This window comes from Prionailurus bengalensis, chromosome B3, assembly GCF_016509475.1.
Source record: "Prionailurus bengalensis isolate Pbe53 chromosome B3, Fcat_Pben_1.1_paternal_pri, whole genome shotgun sequence".
NCBI classification, from domain to species: Eukaryota; Metazoa; Chordata; class Mammalia; order Carnivora; family Felidae; genus Prionailurus; species Prionailurus bengalensis.
In genome coordinates, this window is record NC_057355.1 from 114,933,159 (window position 1) to 114,959,565 (window position 26,407).

The 26,407-nt window shown below is 41.8% G+C and overlaps 1 protein-coding gene across 3 annotated transcripts in view; it reads left to right on the plus strand.

Moving 5' to 3' along the window:
• The window catches only part of RAD51B (RAD51 paralog B), a 646,020-nt gene that overhangs the window by 519,838 nt on the left and 99,775 nt on the right, over positions 1-26,407 (plus strand). For all 3 annotated transcript variants that reach the window (XM_043554364.1, XM_043554363.1, XM_043554365.1), the window contains exon 9: positions 3,309-3,412. In XM_043554364.1, the coding sequence (XP_043410299.1) occupies positions 3,309-3,412 (104 nt within the window). The remainder of the gene's footprint in view (positions 1-3,308; positions 3,413-26,407) is intronic.

Sequence of the window (26,407 nt, forward strand, 5' to 3'; positions counted from 1 at the left end):
GAAGTGGTGTGGAAAGACAGATCAGGCACAGGCTGGAAGAGCTTTGAATGCCAATCTGGGGAATGTAGAACTCTTTGGAGGCACTTGGGAGCCATTGAAAGTTTTTGAGCATGCTGAGAAGCAGCAGGGAAGTGTGCTTAGATGTGACTTGGGGAGGTTAATCAGGCAGAAGAGAGGATGGGCTTTGAGGAACTGACAGCAGTATGGACATCAGTTAGAAAGCTCTAGGAGCCACCCTCAGGTGAGAGCTAATGTGGACCTGATCTAAGGTTGGAGTAGGAGGAATGGAGGATAGGGAATGGATATACGTGAGATTTTACAGCTAAATCAATAGGACATCACAATTTATTGGAACTGAGAAGCATGGGAGAAGGAGAAATTTAAGAATGGAACTGAGGTTCCGAACCAGATTAACTAGAAGGCCAAAGAAAGAGGGAAGAATAAGTTATAATGGAAAAAGTGAGCTTGATTTGAAGATGCTGAATTAATAGTGCTGCTATTCATTATGTCAGGCTTGTAGTTCTTGTTAAAAATGGAGGACAGGTGCTGAAGCCGGTCACAGATTGAGACAAAGGCTACAAAATCATCCACATTGGGGTCACATCCTTGTCAACAGTGAGGACATCCATATGGAGCAGACATTGTAAGCTTGGTGGGAATGAGTCCTATATGGCTCATAATTATGTTCATTTGTATGTTTAAAAATTTTTTTAATTAAACTAACATTTTAAAATCTGTAGATTATACTTAAAACATGGACTTCTGACTTCTCTTTTAAAAGTCAAAAGATGTGGCTGACTATGAACTCATATTGTCACATGATAATAATAGCTAGAGCGAGACAGGGTCTGCAGCCTTGAGGTCATGGATGGATTGTCTCGTTCACCACAGTCTCCTCTACTCCCCATCATCTCCTGATACTTAATATTAAGCACAAAGCAGAGTAATGGTCACCTAGGGCTGAGGGACAGCAAAGAGGGGCTTGAGGCTTATATAGTTAAGGGGTATGGGGTTTCTTTTTGAGGCAATGAAGTGTTCTAAAGTGGGTTGTAGTGATGCTTGAACAACTGCGAATATAGTAAAAACCATTGAACTGTACACTTTGGGTGGATTGCATGATGTGTGAATTATCTCAAAAAAGCTGTTTTACAAAAATGCAAAAAAGAAAAGAACAATCAGTTGCTATTGCCTTTGCAGGGTTGGTTTTCTTATAAGAGAAAGTATTTCTCTGTTAATACGTCTCTGTCAAACTGGGGAAAATGAAAGACGAGAGGATTGTGTATTTCAAGAAGAATGGAAGAGAGAGTGTATCACTTTGTGGTAGTAAAGAATTCCTGTATTTTAAGATGCAAACACCTGGCCTCTTTATTAATGGACATTACCTTTCTAGCCACTGAAGGCACTTAGATGCTGGAGAAAAATTTGTCATGGCCCATCCCCTGAGGTCCACCCACAACTAGGAAGAGAGAGAGAAGAGTAGCAGAGAAGGAAAAGAATACTCCACTTGGTCCAGTAGAAGCAGTATGCCAAAGGAGGGGGAAGCTTTATCAACTGCTGACAAGAGGTCAAGGATAATGGGGACAGAGAAGTCAGAAGGTTACGGGAGACCACCCAGTCAGAATGCTTAGAGAAATGGGGCCAGAGAGAGACACAGACGCAGATGACAAAGTGCCCTGGATGCATTGTTCAGGAGTTAGTATTTCTCCTCAGTACAGCGGGCTGCTGCTGGAGTTTAGGTAAGGGAGTGATGTGATCATATGAGCACAGTCTAGATCGTGTGTTTTCCAAATAAATTTGTATATGTTTTAAATTATGTGCATAATGAAGCAAGGTCACCCTAAACTTTGTTCTTTCCTATGCTAAATTCTTCATTCTGAAACTCCCAGGCTTGTTGAGGTCCCAGTCGTTGATTTCTATCTAATTCATTCCTGTGCCTGCTTGAACCAGAGAAAATGTATGGTTGGTGTTATCTAACCCAGGGCTTTCAATCTCAGCACTATTATGTTTGGGGATGGATAACTCTCTGTTATGGGGGCCTGTCCTCTGTCTTACAGGGTGTTTGGCAACATCACCAGCCTCTGCCCTCTAGATGCCAGTAGCTTTTCCACTTAGATATTGCCAACAAATCACCTCCAGCCTAGACCACAGACCCACCTTCATCTGCCATAATATTTGGGCTCAGGAGTGTTAGGCCATGCAAAGTTGATAAAACCACCCTGAAAGATGACTGGTCCAGAAAAGAAGACCAATTCCTACTCCAGACTGAGAGGTGAAAATCAAATGATACAGTAAGCAGGCAATGAATGAGAAGGTCAAGACTTCGTGTGGATTTAGCTAATTCAGTGGACTTCAGCCTCTTTGTTCTTAGTCTCCTCATTTAAAAGATATGGCATCTTGTGGATATAAGGCAAAGTGAATGTCTCACTCTGCCCCCCTAGGGCTAAGATTCCTCCCATGGCCCAGGGCCAAAGTGGGCACAGGAATTCAGAGGAGACCTCAAGATGTGCCAGATATGATGGGGGCCTGGCTTCTAAGTGGTGGGACTCATGAGCCTGCCTCTAAGGAGGAACAAGAGGAGGAGAGCAGGAATAGTTTCTGGTGACATCAAGAGAGATCCGCGAAGCTCTGGAGATGTAAGGTAGCTGAAGCTCAACCTGGAGTAGACTAGAAACTCAGATGAATACTTCAGCTCCTCTCCTTTATGGGAAAGTCTTAGAAGGTGAAAAAATGTTTCTCTGGGGATAAGGATGTCTAAAACAGATGAGACATGAAATGGTTAGATCTTCCAGAGTTCTCTTCTGGGTGTGTGTGTGCAGGGGTTGGAAGGGCAAAGGAATTTTATACATATATTCCACCATTTCTACATTGATTAGGAAAATTGAGTTAAGACTCTTGTCAAGCTAAAGAAGTCTTACAACTCTGTTAAACTAAGACTATTTCACAACTGGCTCTTATTCTATGTAGTAGCATTATGCCTTTTTACTGTGGATGTTGAGTGGCTCGATTTATTACTAGCAATGGCTCCAAGCTGCCTTGCATGCAATCTCTTACTGATATATAACTCTGTTATCTTTTAGCCCAGTGGTGGTCGCTTTCGCTGAGGCTGAAGGAAATTCATGCTGGTTTTTATTTTTAGTCTCATGTCCCTTAACCCCTCTCCTTCTTCTCTAATTTGTCAACTTTTGTGGTAATGAACTGAGCCCCCCAGTCGTCTCTAAGCAATGAGCAATGACTGGACTTTTGTTTATGTGAAACACCATTACAAGAAAGGGCATTCATAGTCATGGCTTTGCCCTGTTTCATTTCAGGCCCTTCTGGATCCAGCTGTGTGACAGCTGCCCTAGGAAACACCTGGAGTCACAGTGTGAACACCCGGCTGATTTTCCAGTACCTTGGTTCAGAGAGAAGACAGGTGAGTGCTTTGGCGATGTATTCTGACTGTCAAGGTCAGACAACAAGATGTACTTAGCAATATGAATGTTCATCTTCTGAAAGCACTGGCCACGTTGTCTGTCCTGAGCCAACACTGTCAGGGCTAGGTAAAGATAGCAGTTACAATGAAGTGGGAAAGAAGCCACTCACAGGAAACCATGTCTAAAAACAGAGCCCATGGAGTTAACATGCCTCCTGATATTTGCCAGTGGCTTGTAAGTGACCAAGGTCCACCCCTCTAGGGGTCTCAAACTCTCCATCTCTAAAAGGTGAATGATCATTTTACTTAGCTGGTGTTTGTTGAGGACTAGATAATTTGTGTACAAATTAAATAGTGATGATGCTTTTTCTTGAGGTTAGTATGTTTGAAAACTATAGGCCAGACAGATTCTGCCACATGATTAAACCATTCCCCAGACCCTGGTTGTTTGTGCATTAACTCCTAAACCAGTAGGTTCCAGTACTGAAGGATGCTAGAGAGACCCCCAAAAGGATGATAGCTCTCTCAGAGCTCCCTATGTAGGGTTTCTATCCTGGCCTCAAGTAAGATTTCCCCACCTTCCATCCAGAAAGGTTACTTTCTACCCTGTTCTTAATCTTCTCTTTTACTCTGAAGGAAGCGACACCACAGTCTGACCCCTTTGCTCAAATATTTCATAATTAGGGAACTTATTTTTCCCAGTGTCTAACAGCAGCTTTACTCTATTGTGTAGACCAGGTTCTAGCATGACCTCTCCCACAAGCAGGAGGAGGAAGAAGACAGGGTGATTGTTATGATTTGCTGGATGGGGCAAAATTCAGAACCCAGATTTGCCCATCTTGCTGATTATATTACAACCCAAGTTATTAACTAAAGAGGCATGAAATATCACACTGGTGGTCCTTTCTGGGGGAGGTGGCAGGGAGTTGTTGCCCTTTACCTGCATTAGGTAAATTGGCTCTCTTTCAAGGAGTCAGGAATCATCAGAAACAGACCTGAGCCTTTGCCTGTTCCAGACCTAACTTTCCAAGTGCCCTCGGTTACAGACCAGAGGATTCTTCTTGGTTTGCTTGGGACTGTGTAAATAACATTCCAGCTTGATGATTGAGTCAGCCATGTTCTGAGAAGATGGAGCTGCTTGTTTTCATTTAGGGAAACATTCTTAAGTTTTCAAGCCCTGGCGTGCTCATTACCTCAGTGATACCTTTTCCCCGATGATTCAAGTATCCTGGGTTCTGAATCCATTACTTCTCTTTTTTTTTTAATTTTTTTTCAACGTTTATTTATTTTGGGGACAGAGAGAGACAGAGCATGAATGGCGGAGGGGCAGAGAGAGAGGGAGACACAGAATCGGAAACAGGCTCCAGGCTCTGAGCCATCAGCCCAGAGCCCGACGCGGGGCTCGAACTCACAGACCGCGAGATTGTGACCTGGCTGAAGTCGGCCACTTAACCGACTGCGCCACCCAGGCACCCCCATTACTTCTCTTTTCAGTGGAACATATCCAAGGATGTTCCTGTGGAACCTAATGACCTTTGGTTTGTACCCTATGTTATAAATTATGTTAAATAGACCCCGTTTGCAGCTATCAGGGATATCATTAAGGATTGTCAAGCACTACTACCTGCATTCTTATCTGAGGAAGCAAAAGTCCTTGTGAATCAGTGTTAAATCCATTCATTTTCATGGATCTTTAACTCCTCTCCTTGACAATGTGTAGTTTATCTCTCTTTTAGGTTTTAGATGGCATACATTGATTTTGTGATGTAGTCTATTGTATGTGGAATCATGGATTCCAGGCTCCCAGATCCTGTTTTTACCAATTCTAGCTAGCATTTATTAGTAAATAAAGAAGCTAGATCCATATTTTTCTTTTCCTTTTCCTTTTGTTTTAATAAATTAACCAGTCATTTCCATGTTTTTAATGTCAACAGGAAGTGGCTGGTAGGACAAATGCTATTATTTTATGTCTCTTTAGTAACTACAGGGTTTTGGTGGCCCTCGGTTCTTGGCTCATGAGGTCAAATACAAGCTACTAGTCACAAGAACGAGGAGCACAGCATGGATGGATCAGTGACAGTCTATCAACTCATATCCTATCAAATGAGTCAGTGGTGTTATCTTAATCTACAAAGAACAACATGTTACTTTCATTGCTAATCAATCAAGAGCAGAGTTAAATGCTTTTGAATGATGTTTTCACACACAAATTAGTAAAATATGTACATAAAACAGTAAAATATAATAAATGCTGTAGCAAAGTAAAATATGACCAGCATTAAAATGGCCAACCCAGGCAAGAGAACTTATACTTAATCAATCTCTAGAAATGTGCATGCCTTTGGGGACCAGTCCTTCAATTTGTGGCCTAATAACTAGGATAAAATTTGATATAGAAAACATCTCTCTCTCTGATGAACTTTTATTGCATTAGTAGAAGGTGTGCATTATGAGACACTGAGCCTTTCCTGTAGTCTTACTTCGTGACAAAGTAGAGAAGCCATATGAAGATAAACCTTTTCTGGGATCTGTGCACAAAACAGTGGCTTAAACTAGTCTTTAAGGCAATTGTTCCAAATAGTACTTCCTTAAAACACTACTTAGTAGGGGAACATGCTTAGATCATTCTAGCGTTGCTAGATCTATGGAACACCAACCACTAGGAGAAGATACCAGGCATAGCTCTCCCAACCCCCACCAATGCACAGAGGCCACTACACCAAGGGATCAAGGACATGGAATGAGGATTATGTTTTATCCCGTTTCTATGACATTGAGCTCTACACCAGGGCTCTTGAATGTGAGGCTTAGTCTGAGATCACAGGGCTGGAAGGAGGTCAGGTCAAACTGAGCAGCTCTTCCAGCCGATTAAACCAAGAGCTGAATTGTAAAGTCCAAGGGAAGGAGTCCTCCCTGGCTGATTATTTTCTTTACACCCTGGAAACTTTGTAAAATTATATAACCAAAAAAGAAATCTCCTTATCAGGGCACAAGCCGAGTTAATTCTCTTGTTTATTCTGCTTCAGTGTTTGCAAAAACCCTCTTAAGAAACTGGGAAACATTTTCTTTTGGACTAATTTAGTTTTTTTTCCATTTGACTTTTATTTACTCTTTTTCGAGTCTGCTTCAATCCTGCCCCACCCTTTTTGCAACATTTTTATTCTTTCCAAAGACATATCTTTAAAGTAGAATTAAAGTGGCTTCTACTAGGTTTTTTTTCTCTTTTAGTATTTTGAATTGTTTTTTTTTTTTAATAATCAAAAATATGTTTCTGGTCCACCATGTACATGGCATGGGAATGCAAAGAAGGAGAAGACACAGTTCCTGCCTTCAAGGTCCTTCTGGTCTCGTATGAGAGCTGATACATGTGTGCACACTCATAAACAATCAAAACGAAGTGCAGGAGTTCAAGAACAAACTAATATCGAAGTACTGTCACAAGGCAGTGTTTGATTTGTTACCTAATAAGTGGTGAAAATGGTACCTGCTTTGAATCCAGAGCAAGGTAAACTCATCAGAGGCACATTAGTCTTTTTAGAAGGTGGTGGGGCTTGAGTATCACTTTAAATCAGTATTTCTCAAGCCTGACTGCACTTTAGACTCATCACGGGAGCATTTACAAAATACCAACACCAGAACCCCACCCTGACCAATTAAATCAAAATCTGTGCCGATGGGGCTGGGCACAACTATTTATTTGTAAAGCTCTCTCAAGTGGATTCTACTGTGCAGCCAAGGCTGAAAACTGGTGCCTTAAATAGATAAATGTCTGTTACAGAGAAAAGAAAGGGAAGATTTGGGGTAAAGAGGAACAGCAAAAGAAGGAAAATCACACATTCAGAAGGCACAGGTTGGGTTTGGCCCTGTCACAAGAGCAGAGGGTCTGTGCCCTCATTCACTTGACACCTCATTCACTAGTCACCATGTAAGATGCCAGAGATTCAAAATAGGAGTAAGTTGATGCCCTGAAGTTGTTCACAGTCTACTGGGGAAAGAGGTGACCGTGTGAATGGTACATGCCGCAGGGCATGATGAGTTCAGTGAGCTTGGAGGAGAGGGCGGGCCCCACTGCAGAGAAGGTTCTGTGGGGGTTGTTGAGGCCACAGCATGCACAACGGATGGGATGAGACCTTCCTTCAGGAGGCACTTGCAGTGACCATGAGGGCTGCCATGAGGGGCTGGAAAAGCTGAAGTAAGGGTGCTAATACTTGAAAAGAAGATGAAAAACTTGATGAAATATTCATACTATTTCTCATCAAATCATCATGAAGTCCATTCCTACAAACCACATATGGGGATTATACAAATTTTTCAGTGCCCTGGAAGAAGTAATGAAGTAAATTAATCCCAACTAAAGCTTCACACCCTCTTGATGAAATATTATGACTCTCTCATTTCAACGAACGGGGAAGAGGTGACTTATTCATATAGGAGGCTTATTTAAAAGGATTTTATAATAATATTTTCATCCTTTATATAGCAGTCACCTGGAAGTTAAAGAACACTTGAGGAAGGGGCACCTGGATGGCTCAGTCAGTTAAGTGTCCGACTCTCAGTTTCCCCTCAGGTCATGATCTCATGGTTTCATGAGTTGGAGCCCTCTATACTGACAGTGTAGAGCCTGCTTGGGATTCTCTCTCTCTCTCTCTCTCTCTCTCTCTCTCTTTCTCTGCCCTTCCTCTGCTCATGCTGTCTCTCTCTCAAAATAAGTAAACTTAAAAAAAATAAAGAAGAACACTTGGGGGAAGAGCCTAAAGTACCCAGTAAATTGTTGACAAGACCAATAATACTACTCAGGCTCCTGATCCCTACTGGAATCCTTAGGTTTTCCTCAAGGTCCCAGGTTGTTTTGCATTTTGGAAGTATTTAGTGTCCCCTTCCTGGTGATATAATTCTTCTCTCAGTATCCATTTTGTGTTTTAAAAGACTCAAACACCATCACTGTGAAGACTTCCTGACACCCAGCCTTAATCAGCCCCCTTTCCCTCAGTTTTGCCCACAGATGCACTTAGTACTTGTCTCTGTTCTTGCATGAGTGAAACCCAGATTGCCAACCCCTTAAGCACTATGACTGAATCTTATTTGTGTACCCTCAGAGGCAGAACAATGCTTGACACTTATATATTCAATACATTTATTTTGAAAATCAGAGAGAGAGAGAGAGAGAGAGAGAGAGAGAGAAACTCCTATCTATGCATGAACCCGGTCTTAAGGAAGAAAGCCATATAGCTTATTTGGAATCACTCTTCCCCATAAGAATTGAGTTACGCAGCTTAATAGTTCCCTTAAAGTGCCAGTGATTGTCAGTTAAAAAGGTTGGCATCAGACCTTGACGATTATAGCAGATACTTATAAAGAAGTGCTGTACAAAGACTGAATATAGGAATATCTTTTTGTGGAACCAGCCTGCTGGGGGCTCTGGGAGAGTGGTAGCCAGGCTTCCTTTGAAATCCTAGTTGGAATATTCCACTGTGTAAGCAAACCAGAGCCCTAAACACGGACCCAGACTGAGTGAGGGAGAGGGGCTCCACAGCTGCTTTAAGGGAACAGGCAGCATGGGGTCTTTGGCTGAGGGAAAGGATAAGAAATCTTTGTTGCCATCTTCCACAAGTCATGAGTTCTGCTATCTGTGCTTGGATAGGCTTATTGGAGGGCTGACTAACTAAAGAGATGAGAAATCTTTTCTCCCAGATAAGCTGAAGTGTAGGTTTGGGGCAAGAATGTCACGCATACAATCATATTCACCCAAAGAAAGACATCGAAGAGGATGTTTTACCTCATGGAATCAGTTTTATGTCTCACTACTTGCAGATTCCTCCAGAGGAACTCAGGCTTAGTTGCCCTCACTCAAAAATGAGTGAAATGGTTATTCATTTCTCTTTGTAAAATGGTTCCAGGTCATTGTGTTTGTTCTATTTCTATCTTAGCCTGTCTGCTGTTTTTAGGCAAGGAGGACATGGAGGGCAGGAGACGTGTGTGTGTGTGTGTGTGTGTGTGTGTGTGTGTGTGTGTGTATCCAACCAGAGGAGAGGTTTGGCTGCAGGGGTGGGAGAAATTTCTTTTTAAGCATAAATGTCTGCAGAAATAGCAAAAGGAACATAGAATCCCAGCCAGGTACATTGCCTTGGGTATAAATGTTACATCCCTTTTCAGAGCTGCTCAAGTGTGAAATCTAACCCCTGCCCACACTCTTCCATCAGAAGTGCTCTAACAGGTATTGAACAGATTGGGAAAATATACAAAAGCAGAACCCAGAATGGTGACTTTTAAAAGGACTCTTTTTTTTCAGGTCACTGGGCAAATATATTAAAATCTGAGGAAATCCTACCTGAAATTATGCAGTAACAGCAAATGAATGCAGTGAGCTAAGACTCAGAGCATAAAGACAAGGTCCATCTGAGAAAGGACAACATAGACACCCAAGGGGACACTTCCTGGTTCTGTCTCCACATTTAAGATAGGAATATCAATGCCTCTCCCACCACCTACAAAAAAAACCAAATTTCATTGGACTCCCTCTGGAAAAACTCAACGTACTCAAAAATATCACTACCTCTGAATGGGCTCAAGTAGATAAAACTTTCCCTTGAAGGGGTTCCATTGGAAATTGACAGTTAAAAATTCATTAATACAGTTGCTGCCATGTTTCTGATGGGAGTTTCCCTTGGCCATGATAGACAATGTACCTTTGCTGAGGGGCAAAGTCAGTTTTTCCTAGGAGATTTTGAGCCACATGGAGTCAAGAAAAATTAAAATCAAAATCAAAACAAAACAAGGCGGGAGACCATCATGGGGTTTTTAATGTCATTTTTTAGCAAGTGGAGTTACAAAATTAAGTGTTATCATTTCAAAAAGGAAAAGCTACTTGCACACCAAAAAAATAGAAAAGACATTATCTATGAATAAAGAATAGTACTGTAAATCAAATATATTTGCTTTCATGGAGGAATTACCACATGTCCTTCTCTCTTTGAGGATCACCATCTCTGACCATCAGGGGCTGAGTGACTGATCCACTCGCAGAGTGTTTAGGCGTCTTTCCCTTTACTGAGCCACTCATCTTACCAGTATTTTATCACCTCTGTCATTCTCCTCTAGCTCTGACTAGTTTTATTTTTACACACTGTCTGGTACCAAATCCCCTTATGCAGTGACCCTTCCAGCTCTGACTCCCTAAGTAAGTAAACCAGGGCAAATATGTGAATGAGAGATTTCCAGAGAAATCTCAGCTGTTGCAGGAAGTGAAAGAGACACAGGGCTTTGGAACCAAACTGAAGACCTTGTTGTCGGCTAGGGAAGAGAAGTGTTTTCAGTTGGGAAACAACATAGGAAATAGCTATGAGATCTCTTGGACAAGGCAGTGACCTGGGAGTCAAGGACACTGAAATGCATTTGGCTCATTTGAGAATGAAGGTTGGACAGGATGTTGTATTTTGGCTTTGGTTAGCTAGAGAAGAAAATGGGGCAACATCTTTGGTTAGGAAAAGCAAAGGGGAGAGAAGAATTTAAGAGCTACATAAACTATGAACTGATTTACAAATGAACCAGTGCTTTCACTTAGAACAAAGGCATTTAGGATACAACAATGTTCCATCTGAGATTGCCTCCTAGAGATGATCTTATCCAGTGATGTTCAACTACAGCAAGCTTAAGAATCACAGGTGTTTGTTAATGATGCTTCCTAGGCCCTGCCCCAGTGACCCTTCAGCAAGAGCAAGCACTTCCGGTGATTCTCACAAGGGTGGTCCTCAGAACCACACTGTATTCTGGCCATTTCATTTTACAGATGGGGGTAAGCAATTTGAGGTTAAGTGATTTATTCAGGGTTACACAAGTAATAAGTGGCAGAAATGGAACTGGAATTAAATTCTCCTAATTCCTAATCTGTTGCTATTTTCACTTTACTGTGCTGACTTTTAATAGGAAAACTTTGGGCAAAAATGTCCCCTAGCCCAATCAAATTACTGGGTTTGCAGGCAAAGTGGTATTTATATCCTCTAAAACTTTCAGTGGCTTATAAAGAGGTTCTACAGAATTCTGCAAAAAAAAAAATTATATATATATATATATATATATATATATATATATATATATATATAAAGGCATCATCCCACCCCACATTGCGATGAATTACCAGATGAAAGTCAGCATTTTAAGCTCTTTGGTCCAGATATGTGAATACTTGACTTTTTCTGAGTTGGACTTCACAGTGAGTGTGGACTTCCCAGCTGAATGACTCTTTATAGACAACATCCTGCAAACAAGGCTGTCTTCTCTGCCCCTCTCCCACAAATGGTCACTTGTGCTCATGGAGGGTCACCCTTAGTCTTGAGCTTCATGTTGCCTATCTCATAGGCTAAAGGCATATGATGGCTTGGGAAGCTTGGAGTTTTCTGGTCTTTTGTTTGCCTGGTCTTCTTGGCATGAGAGAAGCTTTGTGATTATCATATTTTTTAACCTTTTCATCTTTATTTTACAAAAGTCAAAGTGGAACAGAGGGAAGGAGGCAGCCATGTGGAGACCTGTTTCCTGCCATCTCAGGGTCCCGCAGTTTGGTAGTGAAGAGCATCCTTGCTCAGACCCAGTGCTCCAGGCAACACTAATGTAAAGCCCTTTTCATTGTCTCAGAAGGGAAGGGGGTTAGTCTTTATTGCTTACTGATGGTTGCAGGCATCATGTTTGATCTTTTTACATGCATTATTTGCGCTGACCCAACAAGCCTTTAACATAGATGGTATAGTCTCCTTTTTACAAATAGAGAAACTGAGCAAAGAGGATAAATAACTTGTATTCAGTGGTAGTATCAAGATTTGAAACCAAGTCTGTTTAACTTCCAGGCCTAAGTCTTTTTGCTATACCATGTCCTCTGAGATGTAGGCACTTTTCCTTTTTTTTAATTTAGGAATCAAATGAAGTGCTGGAAAGTGAGGCCTTGCCTTAGTGATGATTCTTCTGGCTTGCAATGAATGGTCCTTATTATCTTCCTCGCCAATTTTTCCCCAAGGATGACTGGATCTAGAATGTCATTTAGCTTACCTCCAAAGCTTACTGAATTACATATTAGAACAGCACCTCCCACCCTGGGGCCAGGGACATTAGGAAGGTGATGATGAGCTGCTTCTTGCTTTCTTTCCTCTTGCTCTTGCCATTATTTGGCTGAGAAATCCTCCTGGCATGTGACTGTGATTCAGAACTGCTCCTTGCCCTGTCTGTGTGTGTGATTTGAATAGCACAGCTTGTCACACATGTGGCTGAAGCAGATCCAGCTTGGCGAATTCGTCATGTGGTTGCTGTTGCCAGGGGAGTATGCTCGCTCAAGCGGTGCACTGCCCGGGCCTGTGGTCTCTGCTTCTCCCCAGGGTCCGCTGTGGCTAAGAGGGTCATAACATGGTACAATGCTGGTTTGTGTTTCAACCTGATTGGGGCAGTAGGTGTGGTGGGGCTTCAGACCCTTCCAAAATTGTAATGGCTTACAAAATTAGGTGTAGGGGGATGGGAAGCAGACAAAGGATTTACACGATGGAGGTGTGAGGAAAAACAAATCAAATATACCTCTAGAATTGTTTGAATTTTGGTAAGTCTGATTATGTTATCATAACATTTTATGATATGTTAAACATTATCTAATGCATGATTGGTTGTCAACTGCCATATAAATGATTGAGCTTTCCTAATTTCTGCAGCTGTAAATAATTTGGAATTTTCAGTTACCATAGAATTGACTGACGTATTCAGTCTTTCCTTCCCTCAACCTTCCTCTTGCCCTGTTGCTCTTCCCTCCACACTTTCTCCCTGCCTCCCACCCCATAACCTTCCATGGATTTTTAAATCAATGGCCTCTGGCAACTGCCTTTGAGTTCAAATGTTTGAAGCAGACATTTTCCACAGAGGGTATCTTTCTGAAAGTTTCCCTTCTTGACTTGGCAGAGCTTAAGAATTCTGGCATCTAGGACAAAGAGCATGTGTGCTTGAGTCTTGGACCCTTGTTTTATTGTTACCAAAGGGACTATGATTTTGAGAACACCTTTAGAGAGCCAAGCTACAGTGGCTGTACCCCACTGCCTACTTGCTGAATCCTTAACTCAGAATTGGCAAGGAGAGATTGAGCTGGGATTATGATCCGTGACTCTAAGTAACAGAATTCTCTGAATGTCAAACCTCTAGAATGAGGTTCATTGTTATCAACCTTAAAAAGTTAGAACAGAGGCACCTGGTATATCTGGGAAGGATTAAGAACATATCACCCAAAGCCCCTATAGCCCTGGATTTCTCATTTCTCAGCTCTGTCTACCTAACCATTTACTGAGAGTTTCCTTTGTGCCGACTACTCTGCTAAGTGCATTCTGGGCATTTTCTTGTTCAAGCCTCACAACTACCCTATGAGCCATATATTTCTAGGCATCCTTCATAGATGAGTACATTGAAGTTTATAAACTTCAAAAAAAAATTGCTCTGAATCACATGACTTCTAAGGATCCCCTATCCCCTATGAACATACATACACTCCCTCCCCTGCATTCCTGGGTTCTTAACTCTTATCATATACTGAGTCCCATGTTAAAGTAAAGTTATTAATGCCTGCTGCTTGGAATTACTTGCATAAATTTTCTCCATTTAACCACTGTGGTGTGGCCACCTTCAGTGGTTGCACTAGGTGGAATGCTTCTCTCAAAGAGTGCAATGAGTCATTGCCTTGAGAGAGCTTTTTCTATCTCTGTTAAGTAATCGTCAGTTATTTCCTGTAACAACGTTGTTCTGTGTGACAACAGAACACCCCTGAGGAAGAATGAGCTACATGGGACATGGTCCTCTGAATCTTCCCATTTAGTCAGGGGAAATATTGGTCCTTCCTCTCTCAAGTTCCAAGTTCTGGCCTTTCCAGCCAGCATCTTTTCCATGTTCTGGGTTTGGCTTCAATGTCTGATATTTATTATCAAAGCAGAAAGAAAAGGTCTCTGTGGAGTCTTGCCCACAGTGGGGACAGACCTGTGCCTACCCATTCCTAGTCTCCTCGAGTGAGAACCTGCAGGGCCCTGGAGGTACCATGGTGCACCCTGTAGAGATTTCTCTTCCTCATGGATGATGCAGAATGACATATAAATGATATTTATACCTTTATTCTCTCCTTGCAAAGTCCCTTTCCCCACGTAGTAATCAATTTCATGGTTTACCTTTAAATTTTTTTCAAAGTTGTGTGTTCTTCTTTGAGATTATTATCCCAGCACCCTAATGAAGATTCAGTCAGTGTCCCTTGGAATGGGAAACTCTGGCAGTTCTGTGTTCTCTAACAGGGTTGTAAGCATCTAACCTTTCAATAGCCTCAGTATACCAAGCTGCTCTCCCTTATTTGTAGCTATTTATAGAGTATTCTCTCCAGACATACTCTGCTATACTGACCATGCACTGGAGTATTAGGCTCTTCTTTGTGACTGATCTCCATTTCCTACTTATGACCCCATCCTGGCACTAGCCTTACCTTTTTATACCTCCCTCTTCCCTTTTCTCATTTAGACTTTGCTCCAAGATCCCTGTGATTGGCTTTGCTCAGAATCTATTAGCATTTGATCCTGTTGGCTTGAGAAGGCCAGTCTGGCTCAGGAACCACCACTAATCTCAGTTTAAATTAAACAGCAGGCATTTCTACCAAAATCTTTTGTTGTCTCTGGGACCCCCGTGCATAGGGGGTCTCATTACATGTTGTGTAATTTTGTCCAAAGGCCAAATATTTTCAAAGAAAACCCACTGAAATAAGTTGGCTAAGTGACTGCTACAGCATCTGTGAAGTCTTGGTCACTTTTTTCATCTTCAAAAAATCTAATATTTTTCCTCAATTAAGAGATGGTATATGTTACAGCTTAAAATCTTTAGCAATAAATCTTCTAAGAACTGTAATTATAGTAATAGTCCTTTGTGTATGCTCTAACCATAGACATAGATCCTCTTTTAACTCTTGTATTTTCATCTAGACTAGACCATTAAGTTTTCTTTGTATTGGCCACTCCCTTTTCCTTCCATCCTTCCCTCCTCTTTTTCTACCTTCAAATCTTTTCTGGGTAGATAGGTGTGCCAAATTCTGGGAATATGAGGTCAAAGCCCAGTTTCCTGCTTTGAAGAACCATAGCAGAAGGAAAATACATATTTGAGAGAGAAAGACATATAAATACATACAGGAAGGTTTTGAGGGAATTGTGACAGAGTATAGTGTGGGCATCACTATTAGTTAGGATGGTCAGCATTCTTAGCAGGGAAAGCCTGATCAGGGAAGGATTCAGAGGAGATTATAATGTTTGAAGTAACACTTGGACAGTGTATCAGGATTTACCAGAAGATGGGTAAGGAGGCTGATAAAACAATATGAACAAAGGCTTTGGTGTGGGAACTGTAAATGGTCCTTCTTTAGTGCTACTGAGGAGGGTTATGAGTGTCTGTACAATGGGTAAGTGTGGAGAAATGGAGTCTGTATATAAAGGCAAAGCAAAGAAAGGTAGGAGAAATCAGACTTGACCCTGAAGGCTCTCAGAAGTCCCATTGAGAGACTCTCAGCCGAGCTATGACATCAGGTCTATATGTTACAATGCTCTCTCAGGCAGAAGTTTACCATATGGGTTTGAAATAGGATGCAAGGAAATGAGGACCTGAACCAAAGCAGTGGCCACTGAGATGGAGAAGAAGGAAGAGATATGAGATGGTCAGGAGACAGGGTCAGTAGCACTTAAGCACAGAGAGAGAGGATCTGGAAGGTGGGGTTGTTTCTGATGTGAGTAGATGAGGTTATCACCCACTGAATGGGCTAGTGCAGGAGAATGAGCAGGCCTGGGAGGGAGAGAAGAGCTGGCCTTGCTTTATGTGATAGTGTGGCTGCTTCCACTCTTCCTCCTAGACCTCGATGAGTGCTATCAGCGATTAGCTTGGAGATCAGAAGAGATTTCTTATAATTGTGCAGAATCTTGAGTCAAAATTTTCTCCTTCCCTATACACGCCCCCCACCATTGCTTCCAGCCCATCATTCTCTTCTCCACCCTCAGCACTATTTCCTTCTTTTAGAACCTGACTTCTACAAAAAGACAATGGTCATCAGAATGTGTGAAAAATCAAGTTTGGAAACACCTGCAGGGGAAAGAGAAAGGTATAAACTATTTGCATGAAGCCCCTGAGCTCAGAGAGGAGAAGGCCCTATGGATAACTGTGTCTTCGTCTCCAGTGAATTCTGGAAAATTTAAAGTCCAAGCATGTGGAACCACTAACTAATTTGGAGGACCACCAGTTTACACTTCAAGGTTTTCTAAAAAAATCCCCATTTACAAATTGGGAATCAGGAATCTATTCCTTAGTGGGCCATGCCAGTCAATTGCTTCTTTGCTCAGATCCCCTCCCTGCCTTTCCCCTGCTCTGCTTGGTACCACAGGGAACTAATCCTGCAATCTGTATTTCCCAGGCTCCCTTTCTATTGATTTTGCTTAGTTTGGGGCCCTGGAGAGAGGGTAGAGGGCAGAAGTATGGGAGAAGCCATGTATTTCTGCCTGCCTCTCTCTGCTTCCGGTGGTGTCTCAGGCAGTAACACTAGTTATCTTTGTGTGGTTCCAGCTCCCCAAAGAGCTGGAGTTGGGCAGCTTCATTCTCTGAGCTCTAGTAACAGCACCTCTACCCTTGCTCCTCCAGCTCTAAAGATGGCAGTGGCTTCCTACTGCTGCTAGGGTCTGGGTTGTCTCACTGCCCCTGTTTTCCTTTCGGCTCTTCCAACACATTTGTAACTAGTTTCCAACATTAAATTCTCTCTCTTAAACTACATGGGATGAGTCCTGTTTGTCTGATGGACTTTGGTACACTCTATGTAAGCTCTGTGGTTGGCACATGGTTAATATAAGAACCCAAATACTTTCTATTGCTCCTGTTCCCCAAAGAGCTCTTCTGCCTACCATGATTCTCCAGCCCCGAGAGTCGGGTTCCTGGGCCGAGTTGTCTTGGAGGGCAAACATTTTGTTCAGTGCTTCCTGAATGGCATGAGAAAAGGAGGTCTCTTGGCCCAGTCTCCTTCCTGTGGGATTTTCCAAAACTTTCCGCTTGTATCTAAGCTCAGGAAACATTTTAATGGCTGGAAATATGCTTGGAAGGGGGGGGGGCTTTGAAATCAACAGAATCTCCTCTATAAGATGTGTGTTGAAATGTTCCGGGGTCTGTACATACACATCAAGACCCTGGGCCTCCCTTGTTGAAAGTATGGCAGACTCCCATCCTTTAATGAGTTCACATGGTGGCAGAGAATTTGGCAACTTCTGAATGCAATGATGACATGGAGCAGAGGAGTAGCTCCAAAGGCCAGAATTCTCTCCAGGAGGGCAAGGATGCTCAATGGTTAGCTGTGTATTTGGATTCTAATTCCAATTCACCTCAGATTCTATGAGGAGAATTCTTTGGCCAACAATAGTTGTAAGATTGGTCTAAATCATAATAAATCTTTTCTAAGGCCACTATTACCAATTAAGTAATGTTCCAGTTTGAGCATTCTGAGATTCTGAGACAATAGGCATTATCCAACTGCAGAGTACATTACTGATTTTCTTCAAACAGGCCGTGGCTTCACTTTGCTATATTGACCACATTTCATAACAACTCTCGGAAGGGTCTCTTGAGAAATGAAGATAATTGTTGTCTTAAAGCATTCATCAGAGAAAAGTAGAAGTGAAGGGGCTGTACTTGTGTACCTTGTCAGATCCTTCAGTATTGAACCAAGAAGTAAAAAAAGTAACCATCATTTCTAGTCTTTGGGGGCAAAACCCCAGAAATTGCTAAGAGACTCTTACATGCTCCATCACTCCAGGGAACAACAGAAACTCCATCCTTTGGAGAATGACTCCGAATCTAATCACATATTGATTTATTTGGGCTGTGTCTAGGAAGTCACCCCAATTTTTTTTTTTAGCACAGGAACCAGTAACAAGGACACTTATGTGGTTATCTGATGATGCACAAAACTTCATATACCTTGGGGTCAGATACATGTTTTATATAGAAGAGTAGGAATGTAATGAAAAGGGAGCAGGTGGTGTGCACCAGTGTGAATAGTTTCTGGTGTTTCTGAAATGTCCAGCATTGTATGGCATTGTTACTCTTCCTCCTAACTAAGTTTCTTCCATTAGCCTACAAGGGAGCCGGTGGAATAAATTATAGCCCCAGAAATAATATGAGAGGACTTGTTCATCTGAACACCTCAAAAAGCTAAGATGATTTTTTTTATCATGTCAGAGATTAAAATTAACTCATGGATTCTGGCATATAACATACATATCATACATACATAAGCCTACAGTATTCACCTCCAAGTAGCTAGAAAGAAGAGATTCTCCACTGTGAAAAAAGATAATGATATTTTAGAATTAAGTTCTAACTTTGTCTCTAATTAGATATGTGATCTTAGGCAAACAACTATGAGTTGTAGGTGTCTCTTCTACAAAATAGTTAATGATCCAGAAGAAGAAACAACGTCATGTTATACTTCATTTACTATTTTGTACAATGAAAATATTCTTCACTGTTTATGGTAGGGCTTGCCACATCATTTGTTTGTGCTAACTATAGGATGCAACCCTAGCACTTGGCTCAGGTATTTATTTGGCCAATGACTTCCTCCTGTAATGCTTTCTGACCAGAGGACAGAGGAATACCTCTTGGAATTCTCCTGCAGAGCTTGTTAAAAACTCAGATTCCTTGGCCTTCCCAGACTAAATCGGTAGTGCCAGGGGTAGACCTAGGAATCTGCATCTTCACACATTTTCCAGGTGATTCTTGGGCAACACTAGAGTCTGAGATCCACTGCCAACCAACAACATATGTGTACTCTGTGATGTGGGTTGCCTTAACTCTGCTTGCCGTCTGCATTTAGTTTGCAGTCTGGGTCTTAGCTCTGGGCCTACTACTGGCTAATTTGGTTACACCTTTTCATCTCTCTAGGACTGTTTCCTTATTTATAAAATGTGGGAGCTAGAATTCTTGAGTTCTAACAATCCATGAAAATAGTTTGAAGGTACCTGGGTGGCTCAGTCAGTTGAGTCTCCAGCTCTTGATTTCAGCTCGGGTCATGATCTCACAGTTTTGTGAGTTTGAGCCCTGAGTCGGGTTCTGTGCTGATGGCTCAGAACCTGCTTGGGATTCTCTGTCTCCCTTTCTCTCTGCCCCTCCCCCACTTGCAATCTATCTCTCTCTCTCTCAAAATAAATAAACAGTGACCTGTAAGAGTTACTGAACCTACCTTACCAAATACTATTCCTTTTTTTAAAAAAAAAGTTTTTAATGTTTATTTATTTTGAGAGAGAGAGAGCAAGTGAGCATGCTTGAGGGAGGGGCAGAGAGAGAGGGAGATGCAGAATCTGAAGCAGGCTCCAGGGTCTGAGCTAACAGCTCGAGCTGTGAGATCATGACCTGAGCCAAAGTCAGAGAGAGACTTAACTGACTGAGCCACCTAGGTGCCCCACCAAATCCTATCTCTTGAAAGCCTACTATGTGCTGGGCATTGTTTAACTTCTACATGTGTTTCATTTATTCTGTAACCTATGATATCCATACTATCATTCATACTTGACACTTAAGGAACTGAGGCTTGGAAAAGTGAAGTAACTTGTCCAAGACTATTTAGTTAATAAGTGGAGCTGTAGTGGAGTGGGATTAAACTGAGGTCATAAACATGTGAAGAATCGCCTGGGTTCCTTTGCCCCAAAGCTTCTAAAGGCCCAGGGCTTGTCCGGCATGCCGCTCATTCACCCTATGTTCCACTCTCCCAGCAGAGGAGGCTGGTTTTGGTTTCCTTAGATGTTTACTTGGCCTCTTGCTTAAGCATTTGCTTTTCCTATTCAATAACAGTGAAAGGACCAAAAAAAAAAGAAAAAACTCCTAGGGCTGGAAACATTTTGTTTCCTACAAAAAGAATATTTTGCAGCCAGCTCTGCGGTTGAAAGTATTTTTCCTGTGGTCTGGGGATGGGTTGGATCCCATCTCTTCTTGGCCAGTGTCTGAGAACTCAGCCTGTGGCTTCCCATCAAGTCGGTGCACAGTATGCTGCATTTTTTAAACGAGTGTCTAGTGATGTTGAGTGGAGCACAAGTGGACCGAGAGTCTGTTTGGGTGTATAAGAATGTGTACATGTACCTCTGGCATTCTCAGGGCAGAGAGAACCTGGGAGTGGTTGTCCACATGCTGTACATATCAACATAGCTTTTACGTTTTCATCACTCACGCGACAACCAAACAAATTCAGATGCTGACCAAATGAGAGGAGAGTGATATGTGAGCCTTGTGTAGATTTTGCAAGGAATGAGAAAGCCAAGGAATCTGAGATTTTGCTCTGTCACGTTTCTTTCCATCTTCAAATGTTCAAAACTAAGACATGGGGCTAGTTTGATTAGATGATGGGGTGGTCTGATGGTAATTCAGAAAATAGGAATTCTGAAGTCTGCCTCCATCCTGGCCACTGCAGAATTTACAACACTGACCTTTGCCCGCCTTACATAAGTCTTTTCTCAAGGACCACATTTTCCAAAAACGCAAAGTTGTTTAAAAAAAAAAAAAAAGCTGTGTCTTTCAAATAATAAAAGCTCTTCTAGTAAAAGATGAATTTTGAACATTCAAATAGAATGCACAGATAAGTATTCCTAGTGCTAAGTACCTTTCTTTACTCATAATTTAGTATTTACTTATCATTGAGATGTTTCCAGTAAGATTTTGTACTGTGTGGTAATGCCTAGAACCTTCCAGCCTGACTTCCTTTGTTCATGCTATACCTGCCTGGAATGTCCTTCACTTGAAGAAACCCTACTTTTTCTGCGTGGCCTGGCCTTGATGATATCATTTTTTTTTTTTTCATTCTTCTCAACCACCATGAAAAAGTGGCTCTCTGGGTTTCCTTTGTACAGGGTTGTAAGTGCAATTACCTGCTGCCATTTCCCTCTATGTTAGGTGTTCAGCTGAATTAGAAGGCAGGGCTGACTCACTCCTAAAAATCCCAGCAGAGAGCAGATGCCCAACATGTATTTGTCAACCTAAAGGAAAGAAACATCTCCAAAGACAAGCTACTATTTGTGACTTCAGAATTCTCCTGTGTAAGTCTTCTATGTAGCTTTCCATCTGGAGACATGTTTTGGAAGTCAAAGCATCATAGCAGCCAAGGAGAAAAGTTATAGTCACTGCATTTTGGGGCATTGTTTGAAGAAACAAGCAAATTCCAGGCGTGGAAGGAGTTATGAATCTTTTTGTTTGTACATTTTAGTGGAGGGAAATGTTAGGGAAGATTTGAAAAGTTATTGGAATAGAAATTAAACTATCAAGAGTGTTTCATTTTAGAGAGGCAGGGATTGAGATGGATAGACCCCATGCCCATATTGAGCATTGGTGGCATTGGCTACAGGGTTGCACCTACCCTAAGATCAGAAACTGGCCCATCCAAGTCAGCCCGTGGGAAAGAATCACCACAGGGAGATCAGGGTTCACCAGTGGGGAAAAGCTGGCATTTGCTCCATTTCGTCACATAAGGCAGTGGAACTATTCTCACGGTAGGGTTTGGGGTGGGGTTGGGGTAGTGGTGGTGAATTTAGTAAACCAGTTTTCCGATGACGGGGATGTTTCTGTTTTTACCCCTTAACAATGAGACAACAACCCAAATAACAGATCCCTCAGTACGTTGAAATGCCAAGGCTAAATGAACTGGTGGAACTTTGTGGCTTTGGCTCTTGGCTTACAGGCGTATCCATGCATTGGGGCCATGGCTTGGCAGTAGACAAAGCGGCTGTGTGGGTCCTCAGGGAGCTCTCTCTGGCTCTGTGGTTTTCTTTGATATGCAATTGAACTTTGGCAAATTTTTCCTCTCAAGTCTGTGTTTATGAGGTCCAGAGGTAGGCAGAGACCCTCATTATGGAGCCTAAAGCCAACAGCAAACTAGAACTACAGGATGTCCTCCCACATTCACACTCTGCTTGTAGGCTACAGAGCTGGCCCACAGGCTTACAACAAAGGGACAAGTCAGGGAAAGAGACTGCTGACTTGTCTTCCCAGCTTCACAAGGTTCTGAGCTTCACACGGCTCTAAGCACATCTATCAAGTGCTTAAACATTTACCATTATATATGCAATTATCCATTTAATTATCACACTTCTGTAAGGCAGCTACTATTATTCCCATTTTACAGGTGAGGGAACTAAGGCACAAAGAGGTTAAGTAATTGTTAGTTGTTGTTGTTCCTAATTATTATTCACAAGGTTAAGGTATACCTCTGCAGATATATCTTAAAATCAACTGGCTTTCCTGAATCCCTACTTCCTCCGTCTGTATCACTGGGCCACAGATCATAAAATTACTGGCTTTAGTATACTTAGCATTCTTAATTGTGGACTCACCTTAAATTGTAACTAGGTTTTGGCCATTTTCATGTCATATTATTCTTATATTGGAAAATCTAGGGCACCTGGGTGGCGCAGTTGGTTAAGTGTCTGACTTCAGCCAGGTCACGATCTCGCGGTCTGTGAGTTCGAGCCCCGCGTCGGGCTCTGGGCTGATGGCTCAGAGCCTGGAGCCTGCTTCCAGTTCTGTGTCTCCCTCTCTCTCTGCCCCTCCCCCGTTCATGCTCTGTCTCTCTCTGTCCCAAAAATAAATAAAAAACGTTGAAAAAAAAATTTTTTTTTTAAAAAAAAGAGAAAATCTATAATTAGGACTTTTCCAAAGTCATGAATAGGTATAAAGAAAGTGATAAATTTGGTTAACAAGCGGGATCACCCATCCTACTAAATTTGCACAGTAGAGAGAAAGCCATGTGGTATTGGGTTGAGAAGAATATAAGAAATTGGAGGCGGGGGGGGCAGGCAAGAAATTGGAGGTGGGGATCAAGCCATCAAGATCAAGCCAATGGACTCCAGAGAGCCTGAGACAAGACTCAGCACCATGGTTTGCATCTAGCTTATGGCTCCGCACCTTCTTTTCTACCTATTTCTGTAGGAAAGAGCCTTTACTCTTTCTACAACTGCCCCAGGGAATGCTGGTAGTAACATTAACAGCTGCCATTTTTTGTGACCAGCACATGAAGAGAGCTACACAAAGATTTTCTTTACAATATACTTGGAGGTGGGTTTTTACAATAACACCATGAAGTGGGCATGATTACCCTGATTTTACAGATAGGAAAATAGGCTCAGAGAAGTTAAAAAATGTTCTGAAGCTTAAAACACTTAATAAATGATAGAAAAAGAAGTCAAACTCAGGTCTGTTCAACTCTAAAGTGACTTTTAACCGCTAGATTGTTTAGCTTCATAAAGGTCATGGTAGACATCTGGTATTTTTGTTTGCCCTTGATCTCTTACCCCTTCTTTTAATACCTGCACCCTGATTTTCTTATAAGAAAATGCACCTCTTCAATTTTAAGCCTGGATTATCTAGATAGGACTGATTGTACTCACTGTCTAGAGGTCTGACCAAAGGAAGAATCACATACCATTTCTATGGAGATTGGTTTGCAGTAATCAGTTAACTCAAGCTAAGTCGATTAGAGTAAACCCAGGACTTTGCTGGAACAGATGGAGTTGCTAAATTGGTAGAATATAAGCCTGGAGCTCCTGGTGGCCATTTTGGATACTGTACAAAGGGAACACACTTGAGAATGTCAGTGAAGTCAACCCAGAGGGAAACAAAACCAAGAGATTGAGAAAATGTTCCATGGGGAAGAAGGGTAAGTTCTGAAGTCATCATTTGAGGCCCTGGATCCAACTGTGCCTCAGGTCAATTACCCCTGAACATTCCAATTACATAAGCCAGTAAGTTTCCTTTTTTGTTTAGTCTCAGTTGCATTGCTGTGCCTTACAACAGAAAGAGCACCGAATAGCATACACATTGGATGCTCATAGTTATGTACAAATGTGAAGCCAGAAAATTTTAATGATGAGAAACTTTATTATTAAATTGGTGTTTATATCCTCCTATTAGGTAGAGACCAGTTATGATTAAGTTTTTTAATGTTTATTTATTTTGAGAGAGAGAGGGAAAGCGTGTGCATATGAGCAGGGGAGGGGCAGAGAAAGAGGTAGGGAGAGAGAATCCCAAGCAGGCTCTGTGCTGTAAGTGAGGAGCCCAATACTGGGTTCGATATCATGAACCTCAAAATCATGACCTGAGCTGAAATCAAGAGTTGGATGCTCAAATGACTGAGCCACCCAGGTACCCCAAGACCAGTTATGATTATTCAGGTTCATCTTCCTCCTTTCTCGGTGATTCCATCCTTGGCTTTTTCTCTTCCTCCCTTTATGTTTGCTCTTTTCCTCCTTCATTTCCTTATGGCCTTTTCATTATTCACCTCCACTACTGTAGAGAGAAAAAAAGCATGAAACTTGTATTAAACAGCTTTACTGGTTTATAAGGCTCTTTGAAAAGTTTCAGATAAAAAGTGACTTAAAAGCAATTAAAAAATCATTTTTGGGTTTTAGTTAGCTGTGTCTTATTTGCCACATATTAAGCTTTATGAAAGTCCTTGATGTCATTTCTTCCATGGCAAAAGTACAACCTTTTCTGGTTTAGTCTCACTTAATCATTAATGATGGGCTGTAAAATATTCTTTCCAGTTCAAAAGTGGCATCAAATAAGTAACTAAGATGACATTAGTAATAATTTTGGAAATGTGGTCATTTAGCAAGCTGGCATTTACTGAACATGTACCATGTACTGGACTAGGCTCTGGAAAAAGCAAAGGAAATAAAACATAGTTTTCAAAATCTAGCTGGATCGGCAGGCCTAGGAACCACTGACCATAATGTAGTGTGATGGGCAGGAAGATAGTAAAAACATTTCACAACTAGTTCTACATAGGAAGGAACTAGGCAGAACAGATGCCAGGTTTGGGGGAAGTGGGTTCTGGAGCTACCCCCTCCCCCTGTGCCAAGCAGTTAATGCCTTAGTTTCTGGATGCTGTAGGAGGGTCCTACACTGGCGAAGCAAGGGGGCCCTTGGGGACCTTAGGAACAGCAGCTATTTGGCAAATGGTATGGCAGTATTTCAGTATTTTAACAACTGGAATGGGTTGAGTAAGCCTGGGAGTCATTTGATAATCAAGGCCTCATAATAGAGGCAAAGAGAGGGGTGACTTTACATAGAGGAGTTGACATTTGAGCTGGGCTTTAACAGAGTTCATTCAGGGAAGAGAGAACAGTCCCTAAAATGTTAAGGTGTGCCTGCCATGTTTTAATCAGCAGAATCAGGTTGAGTGATCAGGAGGGAGAGAGGAGAGGAGAGACTGGAGCAGTGAGTTGGCCCAAGTTGGGAAGGAGCCACAAAAGAGTTTGAAAAATAGACACTAGGGAGCTAAGCATGGATTTCAGGAGGTTATGAATGTGGTAGGACTTTTGGGTTATATACAGGAGTCTTGCTTGTCTGATGGAGAGAGAAAATTCAGTTTAAGATTATGGAGCTATATGAGCTATATACTCTACCAGGATACCACTGATCTGGGAAAGCTAGAAGCACAGGCATTTAAACCACAAAAGCCTTAGACCGTTGTTCACCCTAAAGCAAAGAGCTGGGAAGCAAGTATTTTTCAGCATATGTCCTCTTCTGGATTCCTGAGGCCTTCTGGGTTACTTCAAAGCTGTCCATTTAGTTTCTTAGGAGCAGGGCCCTCATCATATACATCTTTGTTTTCCCTACTATCTAACTCAGTACCTGGGACATAGGAGGTTCTCAGTAAATATTTGTTGAATTAGTATAACATTAAATAATTCATTCAGCTCTAAGTAACCATTGCTTATACTTATTGTAAATACACTGGCTTTATGTAATTACACAGTGTGTCTGCCCTTTTTAGGTCCTGTATTTTCATTCTGGCATGATCTGCTTTCAGTGGCATTCAGCTAAAGTCTGTGCCTGCTCAACAGAAAGCTTTTGGCGACAGTGAATTGCATATCCTGGCTCGATTGCTCCTGAGTGTGACACAACATTCACCCTCTCTTTACCTTGACTGATCCTACCTGTATGTTT